The sequence below is a fragment of the Paralichthys olivaceus genome, chromosome 13 (assembly GCF_024713975.1).
Source record: "Paralichthys olivaceus isolate ysfri-2021 chromosome 13, ASM2471397v2, whole genome shotgun sequence".
Taxonomy (NCBI): Eukaryota; Metazoa; Chordata; class Actinopteri; order Pleuronectiformes; family Paralichthyidae; genus Paralichthys; species Paralichthys olivaceus.
In genome coordinates this window covers 6,876,437-6,895,424 of record NC_091105.1, presented here as the reverse complement: position 1 = coordinate 6,895,424, position 18,988 = coordinate 6,876,437, and the positions used below count along the sequence as shown (strand labels likewise).

The following is an 18,988-nucleotide window of genomic DNA, read 5'->3' as shown; positions in this document are numbered from 1 at the left end:
CTTCTTGTTTGGATGGTATCCATAATCAATATCAATTATCCACTGGGAGTTTTAATTATATAAGATAGGTGACTCTTTATTTATTTTATTTCAGGTTGACTTGTAAGAACTCTGGCTCATTTTTGTTGTATTGATATTGATCAATATATTTATGTCACTACTTCTACTAATAACAATAATAATAACAATAATAACACTAATAATAATAATAACAATAACAATAATAACACTAATAATAATAACAATAACAACAATAATAATAATAAAGCTTTACTATCATGTGGGGCTAAAAACATTGTATCCTTTTAGTATCATTTTCACATAATGTATTTTATTTCATTAAGTCCAGAACGTTATTGTTTAAATGTGTGAGTGTATTATGATAATTTATTTTTATATATTTTTTTATATTTTTGTCAGCACTGTTACAGCGTAGTGTGTTTTACTCGCTTACATTAAGTTCTCTGTACTGTTTTCATGCACACTTGTTATTTAACAGTACTGATTTATAGTTTCTGACTTTCTGAGGTGAAATCTCTGAAATGCTCTGAGATCATTTGTTTCTCTTAAGTTAAGATTTTATTTTAAATATGACTTAATGACCCATCCTGGTGTAGTGGTGTAGTTCCACAACATCCCCAGCAGGAAGCAGTGTGGAGGGGGAAGCGTTGCCACCGGAAACAGTTAAGAACAAGGCGGAAGTAGTGAAAAATATCACCGATCATATTTGCTAGCCGCGCGGACACATCCGAGGCGGGTATTCTGAGTCAAATCTCCATATTTCTGACAACGGTGGAGTGGACATGGACAGATAGTGTTTGTTTCATCGGGTGAGTTTGTCATTTAACGTCTGAATTCAAGATACAGCGAACACAAGACAGCGGTGCTGGATTAGCTGCCAGATTAGCCTGTGCGGCTAACGTCACATCTCGGTAGCGGCTATTGTTTTTAGCACATAATGTTACGTTAGCTTCGGTTTTTACCTGTTTGCTTCATTTAATTAAGATGCACAACAACCGAATGCTTTCCTTTGTTACGCCCGTGTTTTATAAACGTGGTGTTGGTTTGCTATTTCTGAAATATCGTTAAAACATCGATAACGTTGTTTAACGGCTAAACCGCTACATGGGTCTCGAAGCTAAACAGTTAGCAAGCGTGTCTGTAGGAAAGTGGTGAAAGTCGTAAAGATTTTAAAAACAGTCTGCACAGCACTGTTGGAAACAAATGTATAAAATGCACAACAGGAGGAAGATTAAAACTTAAGTAATGCGATTAAATTAAATCGTGATTTTACTTCAGTTCCCTGTCAATTAATTAATAAGATCGAGAAATGAGCAAATTGAGTAGATAAAATAAAACATTGATAGATGTATTTATAAAGATTCTACCGTGTGGTTGAAGCAGTCAAAGTATCCCTGTTACCTAGAGATGCATAGTATTTCTGATTGTACTGCAGGTTTACAGACGTGGTCCCTGTCAGAAGACAACACATCTTACCTGTGCTGATCTTGGACTCAAACTCTGGACTCAGACACAGACGAGACACAATAACTTAACTTCCCGAGGAACTCCAGAGTCCCTCCACGCTCCCTGAAGCCACCAGCATGGCTAACAGCACCACAGCGGCTGTTAAGGTTATGGGGGCCCCTGGCCCTGCTGGCAGAAGTAGTCCAGAAGGATCTCAGGTCAGTCTACTTTCAGTCACTACATTTAAGGACATTACTGCTTGACTGCTTACACTTGTGTCTGTATAGAGTTCAACCAACCAGTTAAAACTGCACGCACACACACACACACACAGGTCTAACATTTCCATGGCAAATAAGGGCTACACAATTGTTTGGTAAAAAAGAATAACCATCCTAGTGGAGCTACATTTACCTGATGTGTATGTTGAATTATCATATGATTTTGACCATAGCTCAAGTTATTCAGTTCTCTGCTAGACAGTCTACTGTCTTCAGTGTTTGTGGCTTTAACTATTACTCCATTATCAAGAGCTAATCCTTCTTAGTATTAGAGTTGCCAAAAGAGGAGTCAGGCTCAAATGACCAGTGTGACATATATGTTTTTGGTTATTTTTTTAAAAATTGGATTGAATTTTAAAATGTGTCTCCTGTGAATTTTAGAATCAGGCCATCACTAGACTACTTTAGAGAGAGCACACAGCACACACTCTTTAACGAAGTGAATGTATTCTTCTGTTTCCTGTTTAGGTTCTTAGTAAGAAGAAGCTTCAGGACCTGGTGAGAGAGATTGATCCAAATGAGCAGCTGGATGAAGATGTAGAGGAGGTCTGTCTGTGTTTTTAACTGCAGTTGGAAATTACTATTGTATTTAGTTGTTTTTTTTGTATAAGCACCGAGTAAATGTAAGCAGCAGTGCATTTTTCTCTGTGAAATGAAAACCACTTGCGTGTTCTTGCTGCCCCAAAGCGTCCCCATTCTACTGCACATCCATCATTTTGAAACTTAATTCTGTTGAAAGCTAAGCTGCATGATAAATGGTGCGAGCAGCCAAAAAACACAAGGGACTTTCCAGCTGTTGTGGAGTGTTGCTTTCCTTTACTGACCATGATTGATGGTTTTCAAAACTTCTGTTTTTCCTCAGATGCTGTTACAAATTGCAGACGACTTTATAGAGAGTGTAGTGACAGCAGCCTGTCAACTGGCTCGTCATCGCAAGTCCAACACCTTGGAGGTGAAGGATGTTCAGTTACATCTTGGTAAGTTGCCAGTGGCTTTTATGCAAGGTTGTTCCACTGAATATTTTCACAGAGTTGGATTAAGTTTGTCTCTTTAGGTCACACAAATATATCCTGCATGATGTCTTCTTAAAAAATGGTTGTATCAGGACGTGTATGAATTTATGCCCCCTGTTTCATTCCAATTTGACGTGGGGATCATTGATTTTTAAATCTTTTATCCTTTTTAAAATTTTACGAAAACTTTTAAACAATTGTTGGACGTTGGAAGTAGATTGTGGCAGAGTGATAGAAAGAGTTTACTCACAGGTATATTGGTGTCTGGTCTGAAGTCTTCAACAGCTCGTGTAGTTTTGATGGTGTGCAATCATTTTTTATAATTTAATTTCCCCCAGAACGCCAGTGGAACATGTGGATTCCTGGTTATGGCTCAGATGAAATCCGGCCGTTCAAGAAGGCTTGCACCACAGAGGCTCACAAACAGGTGAGTGATAGAAAGTTTTTTTTGTGTTGGATGTGTTAAAGTGTGTACAGGTAGAGAAACTGTTCATTTTTTACCTTGCATGCGTCTGTAATATCAACCTGTTTTGTATTGGAATGAACATAAATTATTGACCTGACATTTTTCTCCTTTGTTTCATTTCAGAGAATGGCGCTGATCCGTAAGACAACCAAAAAATAACAAGACTGTAAACTCAAATTCTGACCCTCTCTGTCTAATGTCTTTTCTTTTTGGATAGTTTTTATTTGATTTTTTTCCCTTTTTAAATGGAATCTTTTGGAGTAAGGGTAAGAAAAGGGGGGTATTTGTTTCTTATGACATTCGTGATTCATTGCTATGTCTCTAACATTTGAGTGTTTTGCCAGGACCATCACACAATTATGTAATTATTGTCTCTGATTCTGTTTTGTTTCCATCAAGCTAATCCTGGCAGAACGCTGTTTGTTGCATTTTTGTGAATAAACATTTACTGGAATAATCCTTGGATTGTGACCACTGCTGTATCCAGTGTGCCTTTTGATACTATGAGCATTTGTATGCAAATGTTACAGATTCTTCTGCCTCCTTAAAACGATCTTTGGTGTTATCTTGACAATAATAGATCATCGTAAATTTTGAGTATGTAAAATATCTGGTCATCGCTGTTTATCTAGTCTTATAATGCTGTTTATCATAGTTTTAATGATAAGAAATTCCTGTACGGCAAATAGTGGCCACACATACAGTAAGTTATTTTCCTTTGTTGTTAACATGTATTTTCTGTATTGGTTCTTAGTGTTGTAGGTTTTATTACACTTAATTCAACAGTTGTAAATTCTGCATTGAAGTTTGCCTAATTTACCAAATTGGTTTAAAACTATGGTAAAAGAATAGATCCCCAGATTTTGACTTTTCACAACGTCTGATTAAAAAAACAATTATAAATAAATTACTGATATCAGAAAAGGAGACGCTTTGGAGTATAGCCTCTGTTGCCACACTGAAGTTAGCTAGGACATACTTACGAAAGGGTTAACTTCAAGGGGAAAGCATTTGAATAACTAACCTAATGCAAGTTATTTGCATTTATTTCAATGAGATTCTCCATATTTGTGATTGACAATCAGTAAAGTTAAAGAAATACTGCACTAATGTACTGTCCATGAAAAACATTTAATTTGAAAGGGTCAAATGAAAGCAAAACATTAAAAAACAGTTGAAATAGAGTCATGGTACTTGCTGTATATTTGCTGTCAACCAAGGACACAGATCAGTGTCTTTAACTAAATAAACCTCTGCAGAAACACAGGAGGTTGCTCATCAGCCAGATGAACATTAGTTGCTATGGAAACCTTACAACATTTCAAAAGAACAATATCCAAAGGCACCCCAGAGTTTTCTTTTAATTAATTTCAACAAAGGCACCTAAAAACGATCAGTCACACGCAGGATGCTGTGCAGTTATAGGTGACAACAAAAGCCCTTTCCACACAACAACCCAGGTCCAGATGATTAGTTCACATAAAGGCCTGAGGGGATGTTTATAATCAACGAGGGGACCCAATAACTTAACTGCTGCCATTTATTGACAGAACAAACAATACAAGTTTCACAGATTTATGTAAGGTTGGAGGTAAAAACTGAATTTCCTTGTGCAGCAGTTCCAAAACCTTTTTGGGTTGCGTGTCCTCAAAATGTTTACTTACACCCCCTGTTATATTTTGAACCATTCGTAATTTGGGATTTCTAAAAGCGATGCATAAAATGGCCCTACTCATATATCATAAGGACCCTGGGACAGCCCAGACCTTCTGGGTTGAAACTACTACCACTTTTCTCACGGGTCTCAAAAGGTCGTAGACTCAGAGGAAGGGAAGATGAAGACAGAATGTGGTGGAAACAAACATCTGATCTGAACGAGGGAACAGCTCCAGCCTCAGGAAGTCATCAAGTCCGTCTTTTTACTCAAGCACGGTCAAGGTGTGACCTGTCAGTCCGATCACCTGTGGCCCATGGAGCTCACATAACAGAACACTAATCTTTCTGCTGACTGTTGCCAGGGTACACTTTGGGCCAAAATGCTATTATCACACTTTGCTCACAGAGACAATACTAACATATTTATATTGATATTTAAACGCATATATCAATATGCTAGACTAGTACTAAATAGTGCAAATGAGGCTTAGATTCAGTTTTATATTTCTAGGACCAATAAGTGGTGGACACAGAGCCATGCAACTAGCTCCACTAAACCTTTGTTTTTTTAAGATCACAAAAAGTTTCAACAAATCAGTCCCTTGTTAACGTATTGAAGTTTGTATCCTCACAACAAAAGGTGCTAATGGGTTTCATATGGGTGAGTTTGCTGATGGTCACCACTAAAATGCCAGAGTCAGTCCACAGTTCAACCACAACACTTCTTATTGCTGTTGGAGGGTGTGCTGGCCGGAGCCTGACTGGCTCTTTGCAGCTGCAGCTCCTGCGGGGCAGCACACTTGACTCCGTCCCAGCCCTCCTGAAGCTCCACCTCCCCGCTCAAAAGACCCTGATAGACACGACGGGCGAGGAGTTCGAAAGACTCCTTCACATTGTGGCCCGTCTTGGCTGAGGCCTCTAGGTACGGCATCCCCAGCTGCCCGGCCAGTTTCTGGGCCTCTTCTCGACTCACCGCCCTCTCTCCCACAGCGTCGTGGTCGCTCTTATGTCCCACCAGGACGAACATAACCTTGTGCGGCTGCACTCGTTCGCACACCTCGGCGTGCCAATCCTTGATATGGTCAAAGGAGGCGCGGTTGGTCATGTCAAACACCAGCAGGCCTCCGACTGAGTTGCGGTAGTAAGAGCGGGTCACTGACCTAAGAAAAACACAGATGGAAGAAAGTAAATGTTAGCGCTTTCACATTCACCCATTTACACAGACATTGAAACAACACTTCTATATGCAGTGCTTTTCTATCGCACACCATCCACACAGCCATCAGGAGCAATTTCAGTGTCTTGGAAGGACACTTCATAATACAGACTGGAAGTGCCAGAGATCAAACCACAGACCTTCTGGTTAGTGGACGACCCTCTCTACCTCCTGAGTCACAGCCAAAAGAATATTTGAGAGAAACCCTCACAAGGCAGTGCAGAGTTCCGTCTTTGGCACCAACTCCTGTTCCAGTGAGCAAATACTCACCTGATTCTCCACACTGAGCTGAGATCTTTTAGATAAGCACATCGAGCAAGATTCTGCTTGTGTAAGAACTTGATAACCGCTGACTTTTTCATCCTAATCACAAAACTGTCAAGCAGCATAGTTCCCCGTTGAGTCATCAGGTGTTTAAACCAAAGGAGCGGCTGAGTGTCGGATCCTCCCAGACGCCGCTTGTTGAAGAATGACTTCTCCATTAGAATACTTTGATTTGCCAGAGCTTTTAGCTGACTCATGTGTGAGTACCAGGCTACAGATACCATGCAGAGAGGAGGTAAACACAAACGGGCAAACGTTGCAATTTGCTACGGATCATTCAACTGGAGAAGATAAATAATGAATTTAGAGACCGAACGAAACAAGTTATTCGTCTGCCTTTCATGAAATATGCTTAGCATGGAGAACACCGCCTTTTCAAAGATCTGCCTTTTCCATTCTAAGCATTGCAATTACTGTTCCCTGTAAACACTGCACAGTGGTGTTGTGGGTAAGAGTGTGGATACAGAGTCATAACTGAAAGCAAACACTGATGAACAGGTTTGGCGTAACAAGGATAAGCACTGTTGGTTTACGTGGATAGTGCATCTAATTTTTTTTATTACCAGGCCTTGATCATAAAGATGTCTTGTGTAGATCTGATGTATTAAGACATTCCTTCATGGAAAGAATCCCAACATTGGCTATAACTACCACTAGTGTGGAGCACAGACACAGATGAGTTTGTCCTCACCTGAACCTCTCCTGTCCAGCTGTGTCCCAGAACTGCAGCTTGACACGGACCCCGAGCTCCACCTCCAGGAAGTGAACATAAAAGTCCACACCCACTGTCTGGTTGATGGACTCCAGGAACGAGTTCTCAGTGTAGCGCTTCAACAGGGAGGACTTGCCCACCGTGGAGTCCCCCAGCATGATGATCCGGAACTGGTACTGCCACAGAGTGAGGTCCATTGTTGGTGGTGCTGGTGAGAGTGAAGACGAGCAGGGGACAGATTTTGGCTACACAACAAAGGATTGAGGACAAGTTTTGGGAAAACTTGAACCCTGCAGTTCAGAGACTAGGAAGTCCACACCTGCCTCCCACCAGCTTGTGCCCAAAGTTTGACACAACAATAGTTGAGTAAAACCCACAGAAGCCACTCCTTATTAAAATCTCCCAATCAGAACAGAAATCTGTGTCCAGTCATCTCACGCTTCTGTTCCCATTACAGCTGCACCACAACTCTCTCATTGCTTCAGTGGCTCCTCAAATCCTGCACACAAGCGGGCACACGTAGAAAAATCTGCCCCGGTGAGTCGACTCCCAGTAGCTCTGATCAGAGCCGCTGATCTTGACTGCCACTGTAAGCATGCACATGAGTGTGCTGTGCAGGGGTGGGGACTTCTAAAGGTTTGCCTGTTGTTACTTGACAAAAGGAGGGGCAGGAGCACAGCGACACAGGGAGGGCTGTTGTGAAAACGGGAGGGACAGATGCAGGAAAGAAAAGCAGGGAGGCCTATGAGGAAGTAGTGGTTGTATTTTAAACCATGTCCAAAAGTTTTCTGTGTCCTGCTGTCACGAATTCATACATAAACATTAACAACAAAAGGGAAGTCAGTAACAATACAGCTTCTCCTGGGAAATGCTAGGAAAGACTTCTGTTATACAATCCAGTGTTATGGCTTTAATGTCTGTGATACATTATTAGAAGCACAATCTCTGGTTCACATATATACATGAAGGGAGTTTCAAAATCAATATTCAACAATAGATCATTATGAAATTTAAACCACACATGACAGCACTTCCACAAAACAGTTTTAAGTTTAAGTAAAGAACTTTCAGCTCAGTATCATCAGCGTAGCATCTGACTGGTTGGTACTTTTCTTCAGTGTGGAACTGTGATATTGCGTGATACAGTGACTATTGCAGCCTCTAGAGCGGAACGAGTTCAAATGGATTTCAACGTCTGATTTCAAACCAGACAGACACCTTCAGTGATTCTACTACCAGAGAAAAGATGCACAAAGCTAGACCATAAGTGAAAGTAAAGGCTGTAATGAAGGGGGTGGGTGTGATCTATGCATGAATTTATAGTTTTCCTGTCACAGGTATTGACAGAAAGCAGAACTTACCAAGATTCGCCGCTCGACTAAAATGAAGGCCAGACTGTCATGAGAAATAAAACATTTATTTATTGAGGATAAACGCATATATTTCCATCACACATGCATCAGAACCTCATAAATATAAAAATATGCTTTTCTTTTCTTACATTTGGGTCACCGACACATAATGACAGCAATAATTTAAGAGGATTCTTCAGCAAAATGTAACTTGGGGGCTTGATGCTTCCCATCTACATTTGGCTGCTACTGATGCTTTGAGATCAAATTTAGGTCAGATTTCCATTTTCTTATGCCAAGCCAATTCTGTTGACTCAAGGGTCATTTGAAGTTGGCTGGATTCTGGGATGACTGGATCGGTAGATTTCATTTTAAAAAGCTGAGGGTCACATGAGACAGTAAAAGGCAGCGGAGTCGGAAAACAATATTTGTTAATGTCAGTAGCTCAAAGGTTCAAAAACAAAAGCAGGAAGTCATGCAACCAGAGCCAGTGACTCAGGGAATAAAAACTAATAACAACACAAGTTTGCCTACAACAACTTGCATGCAGAAATGAAATCCCAGCACCCTTGTGATATTCATACTTAAAACAATTCACCTCATTACAACAGGGAAATTCATTCATCCCACAGCCACAAAAGTGCAACGTTGTGGTCCTGTTCTGTGAACAGATTTGTTTGGAATAGCATATAAAGTTGTAGTATTTAGAACAAAACGTAAAATAATCTCAGACCAGAATGACACGTAGTTTATACACATTGTGTAGTAACCCTGAGGGCTATGATACGCAAGAGGGGGAAAAAAATCATTGACACATTAAATAAAGAGGCAAACACATAAATACAAACACTTGTCAGAAAACACAAGCAAAATATCGACAATGAATTTCACATAAAGCTAAGTCTGTTTCCTTTCAGTATTTTAACTCCAACAAAAACCTGATTGCACAGACCCTGACTCCCACTGTAGCCATTTGTCACTGTTGCTAAGTCTTCATTACCTAACTGGAAAATACATTGTCCATTTCCTTATGTGTTTGACCAAACATACAGATAAAACTGATTTTCCATATATTTCTCACACCATTTCCCCATTGTCTTTATACTTTCTCTCCAATGTCCATATTTGTTTTTACTATAATCCCTGTAAACATTTCATTTCAGTTTTTGCTCATAACAGCAACTTTGAAGCACCAACAGAGATACCAGCATAACCCCCCTTTACCTGTCCACAATCGCTGATTCAGATCTAAAACTATGAACCAAACATATTTTGGTTTATAACGTTATTTATCCAGCTTTGTATTAATCTGCTTCAATGACAGAAACACAACTCTACAACTACAAAGAGGGGAACCTCAGCTCTGACATCTCTACTTCAGGGGAGCTGTTTTCGCTGCGGTCGCTGTAGGTGTCCCTGTAATAGGAAACACAAAGACTATTATAGCAGTTACACATGACAGGGACGACTTTGATGTGGTTGTAGGTGCAATGGTGAATTTACAGTGTCAGGAAAAAACACTGAAATAACTTGCATGCTTGCAGTAGTGAGGGGAAAAAAAAAAGAACAGTTTCATTTGTATTTTTGAACGAGAGCACTGCGCTGTGCGGGAGCTCACCGTGGAGAAAGGCGACAGCCCTTGGCCATGTAGCTCTGGAGTTTTCCTGCAGCAGCCAGCAGGAGACCAAAGTATGGAGGAGACGGTTTGATGGGTCTGGAGGTGAACTCTGGATGGTACTGCACTCCAACGAAGTAACAGTGTCCTGGGACAAACCCACGGGTGGATTAATAAATGTTTTTGATTTACACTTCAGTTCTCATGCCGCACAGTCAGTATGTGACAGAGCAGAAGAAATAATTGTACATCAACACCAAAGCAAGTTTAAACAGAAAACATCAACAGCATGTGGAGGCTTGTTTTGTAATATTTCTCACTCACCCTCCAATTCAATGACCTCCATTCTCTCTCCCTCCACATCCTGACCAACAAAATTGAAACCCTTTGTTTCAAAATGGTTCTTCAGCTCAGGATTCACCTAAAATGAGAGGAGATCATTCAAGATAGGATTTAAGACTAATAAAAGACATTTTATAATTCAAAACAAAGATTAAAAGGGAGACCCAATTCCCTGAAATATACATTAGCTGAATATCAGTTGTAGAATATACATTTGTTTCCCTTTAAAAACAAAATTTGAATTAATAAAATATTCAAAGGTTTGCTTTCCCAGTCAAAAAGCTTATTTTCATCTCTACCTCAAATCTGTGTCTGTGCCTCTCCTCAACATATTCGAAATCTCCGTACAGTTTTTCTGCAAAAATGAATTAAAGAGTCGTTAGAAACACAATCGTCTTTACAAGCCAACAGCCTGACACTAAATCCATGTAGACACATACTCAGTACACTGGTGTTGGATTTGAAAATCGTCCGCCTCTTCCCCAACCGCATAGTCCCACCCATCTGCCCTGGGTTGTGCTCCGGCATGTCAATCACCTGCCGAGATCCAACAGGATATTAAAACTGTTCTGTTGAAAGACTGAAAATCAAGTGATACGAGGACAGCACCAGAAAAAGAACCTACCACGGGGTGTTCGGAGTCTGGGTTGAATTCTGTGGAGTTTGCATCTGAAAAAGAAACTAATCTCAGCTTAGACGAACTTCTTTAGGGCTCAAGCTCTTTCAGCATCAAATTAGAAACCATAGGAACTAAATGTTTCTGGATTGTTTGCAGAGATGAACTGCACAATTACTCACCTTCCCATCCTAGAACATTACGGGCAAACTCGCACACTGCCAGCTGCATGCCCAAGCATACTCCTGCATAAAACAAGGACAGCAGGATTCTTGCATAATGAGAGGTAATGTAAGGACTCATAAATAAAAGAAAGACTTTAACAAGATCCCTACTGTGCAAACCACTTACATGGCTAATGTTACCGTCTTTGCATATTATTATACTGTGTGAACTCAAGACACCTTGAGCTCCTGTCACCCAGACCACATTTGGAGGGGTTCACATTTTTTTTAGCAGTGTGAATACAAATGTGTCCTGGGCCACACTGAGACATCATTTACTCAGCTGACGTCCTCATCTGTTCACAATAAACCACAAGTATTTCACATACATTGATTTATTTGTGACAGCGCCACAATTTTAACATTGACCGCCACAAATTGATTTTGGCTGTGCACAGTTCACTGATTCGATCACTTTTCATTATTTGTAGCCTTGGCTCTCTGGCAGAAGCAGATTTTTCTTAAAGATTTCTCTTAATTTAGTTGAAGTCATTTTACCCTTCATAAACCCTCCAGGGGCGTGTTCACTAAAATATCCCTACAGCATGTTGCAGTCATGCAGTTGACAGGCATTGATTTTTATTATGCAACTTTTAAATCCTCTGGGCTACACCAGTGATGGATGAGTGTGACAAAGTGGTTCATTACTTATATAATCAAATATATTTTATTTGATTTTGAACTACACTTAATATTAATTTGAGAGGCTTGTTGTGACTTTTCTGTCAGAAAATGAACAACATCTACTGCGATTCAGTCGAGTTAAACAATAAACAGCCTAAAGCAGAAAGTACTTTTAAAGACACTTTATCTATTAAGTTAGTTGTTTTATTCACAAACATTGACACTGCAATGGAAATATGAAGCTGAATCTTAAACAGGCTAGAGTTTGATTTATGTCTAGTCTGTATTTGGCTTATTTAAAAGCCTGCATTTTGAAATACTGGAGGCAGAATTTATGAGACAAAGTATTTCTGAATTTCTCTTACCAAGGAATGGCTTATTCTGCTTCCTCGCCCAGCGAATAGCCAGCATCTTTCCTTCCGTCCCTCTCACACCAAATCCTCCTGGTACCAACACACCACTGTGGGAGGAAGAAAATATTGACAGCTTGAGTTCATCCTATAAATAGAGTCCAGTCCAGAAAAAAGTACACAACACATCCTCTCAGAATTGTAATAGGAACACCTGCACATTTGAGTGTATTCATTCATTATCAATTCCAATAGCCATGTGGCGGCAGCGTAATGCATTAAATCACACACACACACACACACACACACACACACACACACACACACACACACACACACACACACACACACACACACACACACACACACACACACACACACACACACACACACACACAGGTGAGAAGCTTGAGTTTCTGTTCATATCAATAATGTAATGTGAATAATAGTGATGTGAAAAACAAAAAAACATCATGTGAGTGGCAGTTCTGCAGATGAAACCTCCGAGTGATGAGGCCAGAGACTCTGGTTGGAGCTGAAAGAAAAGCTACCAGAACTCATATTTACAGTGTGTTCAGAGGAAAAGCATCTCACAATGCACAACATGTGAAATCTTCAGATTATACAACAGAATACCAAATATGGTCCCACTCCTGTCAGCCAAGAATGGAAATCTAAGGCTGCAGTGGTATCAACAAAACCACAGCTGAAGGGTGGAAAATGTAGTCTGATGTAATGTGGTCTAATAAAACTGGATTTCTGCTGAGGCACTCAGACGCTACAGTCAGAATTTCGTGTCGACATCTTGAATCCATGGACCCAACATGACTGGTGTCAACAGAAGAGGCTTTGAGATGTTGAGGGTAAGAAATGATTGCTGAATATCTAATTATAGAAGGACACACTGATTATCACAACATGCTTTTGTTGCCTTGCCAACAAACAGCCCCACGTTACCGCTCAGTTAAAAATGAAGCTCCCAAACATTTCACTGAGGTGTGGAAGCACTGGCCATGACAGCGCTCGACTGTCATTTAGTATGAGTATCACTGTATCACCAATGTCAAGCTTCATATCAAGAGATGTTATTGTTCATATCTTCCGAGCTGATTGGCAGCCGGGTTCTCCCTGTTGAGTCTACTCACTGAGAGCTGCAGAGTTTTTGCCAGGCCTCGTGATATTTCACCGGTTCATCTTGCAGAGTTGTATTCTCCAGGTCTGCAGAGTCTATGTACTGTAACAACAAACACAGCATTTGGAGGGAGATCAGTCAGCATCACAGCCAACAGACAGAAAGACAACACAAATACAGTCACATGTACGGCACTAAACCAGTTCTCGAACAGAGAAGACCAACTACAAAGCAGATACTGAATCCAGAAATCAATATACAGAATTTAAAAGCGTGAAATTCATACCTTGACCTCCAGTTTGTGATTTATTGCGAGGGCTGAGTGCTCAAGGGCCTTGATAACTGAAGTGTAGGAGTCAGATAACTTTGTATACTTCCCCACAAGGGCGATGGAAACATGCTCCAGGAGACGGTCAGATCTGAAATAAAAAGGAGGAGGATTCTCAGAACTGACCTGGTGCGTTATTTGAACATTACCTCACAGCTACTTCATGAACAATTTAATGTTCATTGGATTTTACCACCACTTCCTCTGTGCTGTAGTGACTGAGAAACACTTTTCTGTCAGAGTTCAACTTTTTCTTTTCTTACTAACACAATTCCTGGAGGTAACAAATCGTCTCTTTGGTTAAACTGACTTTTCCGTTACTGAAAAACTGAATACAAGAGTCAATACTCTCACTTTCTTCGAGCAAGACTGAAACCTAGAAAAATAGTAAGTGACGGAGACAAACTTCCTCACCTGTCGGCCATCTCCTTCCACTTCGTGAGCATCTTTCTGGGCCTCATTATCTCCACAGGGAGGTTCAGCCGCTGACAGAAGTAGCTCACGACACCCTGTTCCTCCAGCAGCAGAGGCACTCTGTAGACTGAGGACACATCCTGCACACAGACCACCTGGAGACAATGATAGAACTTGTATCATTAGTTTGAATTTGAGAGTTGGCTGATAAACAAATAAACACAATTTCCAACATGTTTCAGGCAAGCAACCTTCATTTCATTTCCACCAGGAAATACAAGAAATACACTAGTTCTTATTCATAACAGATGTTGACAGCTTACTCTACACACATATGAGGTTGTGGGTTATTGTTTAGAAAAATAAATAAGTCACAGTACCTGTGTGGGCTCTACATGACAGAACATGGAGATCTTCTCCTTGACAGCAGTTTCTAGGGGTGATGTACAGCGGCACATAATCTGTCAAAAATGAGGGCTCATTTTTAAACCGATTTCACAGCAGAACCAAGGTAGTCTGAAAGATTTCTATCCAAACACGTTATCTTTGCTTGTCAACACAATGACATGAAAACATAATAATAACTAATAATTACAGATTCCTCGGCACATTAAGGGAAATATGGATGGACCAACTTTAAGAACAAATTGTAAATCAAACTCACCAAGTCTGGAGACAGGCCGAGCCCTCTAAGCTCTCGGACACTGTTCTGGGTTGGTTTGGTTTTTTGTTCTCCTGTGGTGCTGGGCTAAAGAAACAAATGTAAATCAAGCAAACCATATTAGCACACATCAAATTAGGATTACTTTAATTAAATTAGAAACTAAGTAAATGGATGGTGCTGGTTTTACTTTTTATTTATAGACTTTCTTCCAAAACAGGAACAAAAATACATAACTGTGTTAACAGCCTGCTGTCTGTTATTTGGGGATGAATACATAATGTATGTGTCTGTGTGCCATACCTGTGGAACCAAGCTGACGTGGATGTTGCAGAAGTTTTCTCTCTTCACCTTGAACTGGAACTGTCTGAAGGCCTCGATGAAGGGCATGCTCTCGATATCCCCCACTGTGCCTCCCAGCTGTTGACACACAAACACAAGCTGAGAACACAGAACTGCACGCACGGATACAGTTTGCTTCTCAGCACCCTCACAGACTTGGCAAGTACAGACTGCCATCAGCTGCACTGAGCCCATAATACTGTCGGAGCTGCTTTTGATGCATGCCATATAAAAAAGAACTGCTGCAGGCAGAGTAATAATTTAACTTGGTTTATGAGGATTTGACTGTTAAAATACCAGATGAAATGCCATAGCAGCACATATTGTCAAACAAACACTTGATTTATTCCACTACCAAGATTGTTTTTTTTTTTCATTCTTATAGAATTGAAACAGAGCCATGTTTACACAAGTGGGCAATGTCAGACTCCTCTCCTCAACAAATGCATTTTCAAATTCCTACAATTTTGAAAAACGTTTGCTTCACTGACACATCCTCATTTGCCAAATGGTGCCAATAATTGTATTGCTTGATGCATCCCACTTTTTTCATTTCTGATTGAAAACCCTCTGTTCTGTGTTAATGTACAAAAACAAAATGCGCTGGTCACATGTGAGCTCAGAGTGGCCTATGAGGGTTGTTGAAATATGACACTTCTCACAAACACATTGTTGTTCAGTGTGGTTTATCACAGAATACTGAATTCATCTTGACCACAAACTTACTTCTATAACACAAACTTGTGGCTCCACACCGTCATCATCTACTGAGATCCTGGCCTGCCTCATTACCCACTCCTGGATGGCGTCTGTGATGTGGGGTACCACTAAGAAAAGAGATAAATATAACTCATATTAAAAATGCACCTCACCAAAGACACCCTTTGTCCAAAATATACAAATGTTATGTTACATGTGCTGATACATTACAAATATATTAATTCAAACAGATAAGGAATAATAATTTGTGTAGTTGACCAAAAAATCTTTTTTCAACCAACAAGCTAAACACAGTCGTCTCTAACCTTGTACAGTCTTGCCGAGGTAGTCTCCTCTCCTCTCCTTGTTGATTACCGACTGGTAGATCTTTCCTGTGGTGAGGTTGTTGTCTCTGGTGAGACGAATATCCAGGAAACGCTCATAGTTCCCCAAGTCCAGATCCACCTCCCCACCATCGTCAAGAACAAATACTTCACCTGCACAACACAGGAAATATAGACATTTATCATAGAGTTAGTGAAACTGAAAACACAGTGTGAGAAAAAAGTTGTTTTCTCGTGAACACAACCATAGACTGTATATAAAGATGGATAAAATGACAGCTCCCCAAAGCACCAGCATGTCAAAGAAAGGAGGAGATATGATGAGCTGAAGTTCTGTTGTTTTTGTACTCAGTGCATCACTAATGTTCCTTCTTCAATTTTCCTCATTATCTCATGTGCGGGATGTTGTGAGGCGTCAAATTAAATCTGCAGAAGACTTCCTCTTTATTCAACAGAAATTGCCACCACACGCAGGATAAAAAAAAAACTGCAGATGACAGCAACTACACCAAAATTGAACCTTGTAAAATACGCTGCGGTACTTACCGTGTTCATATGGTGAAAAGGTGCCGGCATCAATGTTGATGTAGGGGTCGATTTTGATGGCCGTCACATGAAGGCCGCAGGACTTGAGGATTGTTCCCACGCTGCTGGCAATGATTCCCTTACCGATACCAGATATGACGCCTCCCGTAACAAGGATGTACTTCATGATGGTTTGTGATGACTAAACACAGACACACACAAAAAAAATACTTTTAAAAATGCACTTCTCCTCCATGTTTCCCACAAAACCTGCAAAACCACATGTGAGAGGTAGAAGTGATGCAATACAGACAATGAGCAGGGTGCTGTACTACTACTACTCCTACTACTACTACTACTACTACCACTATATCATGTACATACCGGTGTTTCTCACTTAATTACTATAGTATAAAGTGTTTAAATGTATAACTAAGTCAATCTGACAGATATAAACATTCTGCTTTCAAACTGGCAGGTCCAGGTTTGTTTACATGTGGAGTAGATGTCGACTCATGCAACACGATGACATTGAACCCAGTGAATCCGATCACATCCGAAGTAAAGTGATGACGAAGGAATGTTGCGTAGTTTTGTTTTCATGTCACACAAACTAAAAGGCGGGAAAGAGAGCGGGCGCGAAAATAAACAGGAAGCGACTCGTGTTAACCTCCGGAGCTTTTATCAAACACCGACGTTTTGCATTTGAACCCCAGAGTTTGTTGACTTTATCTCAACACTGAACACACAAGTTTAACAAGCTGCCACACTGGAGAGTGTAGCCTAGCTTAGTTAGCTTAGTTAGCCCCGCAAATCACCCGTCCTCCCAACCGGAGCGGTAACATTGTGTTGTTGTGTCGAGACTTGTGTGTTGTAGCTGGTTCTGAGTTAACGAGCATCTTTCCTCAGCCCACTATCTCTGCAGCATCTGTCTCCGTGAACAGTCATCGCAGCACTGAGCAACACGAACACGACTTTAATCCTACAACAGGAACACAAACTCACCGAGCGGCCGCAGACAAGCTGAAGTCAGAGTGTGAGCCGATGTTCGTGTGAGTAACTTGAACGAGTTGTTATTCTCTTTACAAAGCATCGGACACGTGTAGGACGCTGACACCTCGTGTGCTCCTCCTCAACACACTCTGGTTCCTTCCGTTCCACGCTGGAGAAGCTCTTCCCTGTTCCTCTCCTGTCAGGCAGCCAATGGTCCGCCGCCACCACCGGCTCGACCAATCAGGTGGATGGACTCAGTGTTAGGTTGCCGGGAGGTTTGCCTTTGAAGTCAAACTCTGGGGGGGAAATATAATCAATTCCAGGAAGGTTGTCGCCGTATGACGTCACAAACACTGGCGTGATCCAAGTGTTTCAAGGTCAGTGAATGTCCATGTGGAAAATCACGCAAAATATAACACGAGCAATGTTCACGCTCATCGAAACAAAACCACTTCTCTCTGTCGTTGAGTTCATGTCTCTCTGTATCTCTGCCATGATTCTGATCAGGTCAATAATCAATATCATCACATTGATCTATACAGTTACAATAATATGAGGGAAGAAGAAAAGCAGGTTGCAGAATTAGATATAAGATATATGTATAAGAATGTCGAGATATTATTAGTTATGTAATCAAATAAAATGTGTGTCTCATCTGTTACTGTATAGACATACATTTTACTACACAACAAAAAAAATAGTTTTAACAATAATAATTTAGATACACATTTGCAATTTTACAGCAGCAAGTGTAGTAAAAGAATACGTGTTATGTGTAAGGAAATATAGATTATATAGAAATAATACATGAAATAGAAACTAATATATACAGTGTAAACATAATATGTACAGTGTGAGAACACGTCAGGTGAAATAGATTGCACATGAACCAATGTAAAATGAATATTGCACTGTTCAGAGAGTGAGACCTGAGTTAATGTACATAATAATAATGATAATAATAATAATAATAATCCGAATAATATAGTTTCAAGATACTCAGACTTTATTTGGTCTTTTAAAGAAAGACTGAAGATACAAACATACAAACGTAACATAATTAAACATCTGAAGCTTAATCTCAGCACCAGGTGGCGTATGTGTGCCATGAAGCACCATTCACTGTAAATCTAGGCTAAATTGAGCATTGACATGCAGAGGATTATTCACAAATAATGAACTCAGTGAATTTACGGCACTAGGCTTCAGTTATAACAACGTGGAGATTAATAGTGAACAGGCACTCTGGTATTTCTGGGCCTAGTCAGGTGAGGAACAATAAAATAGAGCAG

General features: G+C 40.3%; 3 protein-coding genes across 3 annotated transcripts; 1 reads left to right on the top strand and 2 right to left on the bottom strand.

Annotated features, from left to right (window-relative positions):
- Nucleotides 1–591: 591 nt before the first annotated feature.
- taf12 (TAF12 RNA polymerase II, TATA box binding protein (TBP)-associated factor) lies at nt 592–3,686 on the top strand. The gene is made up of 6 exons (XM_020093355.2): nt 592–830; nt 1,457–1,685; nt 2,217–2,294; nt 2,611–2,725; nt 3,100–3,188; nt 3,351–3,686. Exons 2-6 carry the CDS (start codon nt 1,605–1,607, stop codon nt 3,384–3,386), a joined length of 399 nt encoding a protein of 132 aa, XP_019948914.1. The 5' UTR covers nt 592–830; nt 1,457–1,604; the 3' UTR covers nt 3,387–3,686.
- Nucleotides 3,687–4,339: 653 nt separating this feature from the next.
- rab42b (RAB42, member RAS oncogene family) lies at nt 4,340–7,798 on the bottom strand. Its single transcript, XM_020093354.2, has 2 exons — nt 7,115–7,798; nt 4,340–6,043 (listed from the first exon to the last, which is right to left on the bottom strand). The coding sequence occupies exons 1-2, from the start codon at nt 7,330–7,332 to the stop codon at nt 5,593–5,595; spliced, it is 669 nt and encodes a 222-aa protein (XP_019948913.1). The 5' UTR covers nt 7,333–7,798; the 3' UTR covers nt 4,340–5,592.
- A 738-nt stretch (nt 7,799–8,536) lies between these two features.
- On the bottom strand, nt 8,537–17,950 carry LOC109633495 (CTP synthase 1-like). Its single transcript, XM_020093411.2, has 18 exons — nt 17,709–17,950; nt 16,725–16,905; nt 16,161–16,331; nt 15,862–15,962; nt 15,097–15,213; nt 14,797–14,880; nt 14,513–14,593; nt 14,133–14,287; nt 13,677–13,809; nt 13,404–13,492; nt 12,274–12,368; nt 11,243–11,305; nt 11,070–11,113; nt 10,885–10,981; nt 10,744–10,799; nt 10,427–10,523; nt 10,106–10,250; nt 8,537–9,903 (listed from the first exon to the last, which is right to left on the bottom strand). Exons 2-18 carry the CDS (start codon nt 16,888–16,890, stop codon nt 9,828–9,830), a joined length of 1,770 nt encoding a protein of 589 aa, XP_019948970.1. The 5' UTR covers nt 16,891–16,905; nt 17,709–17,950; the 3' UTR covers nt 8,537–9,827.
- Between the last annotated feature and the right edge of the window lie 1,038 nt (nt 17,951–18,988).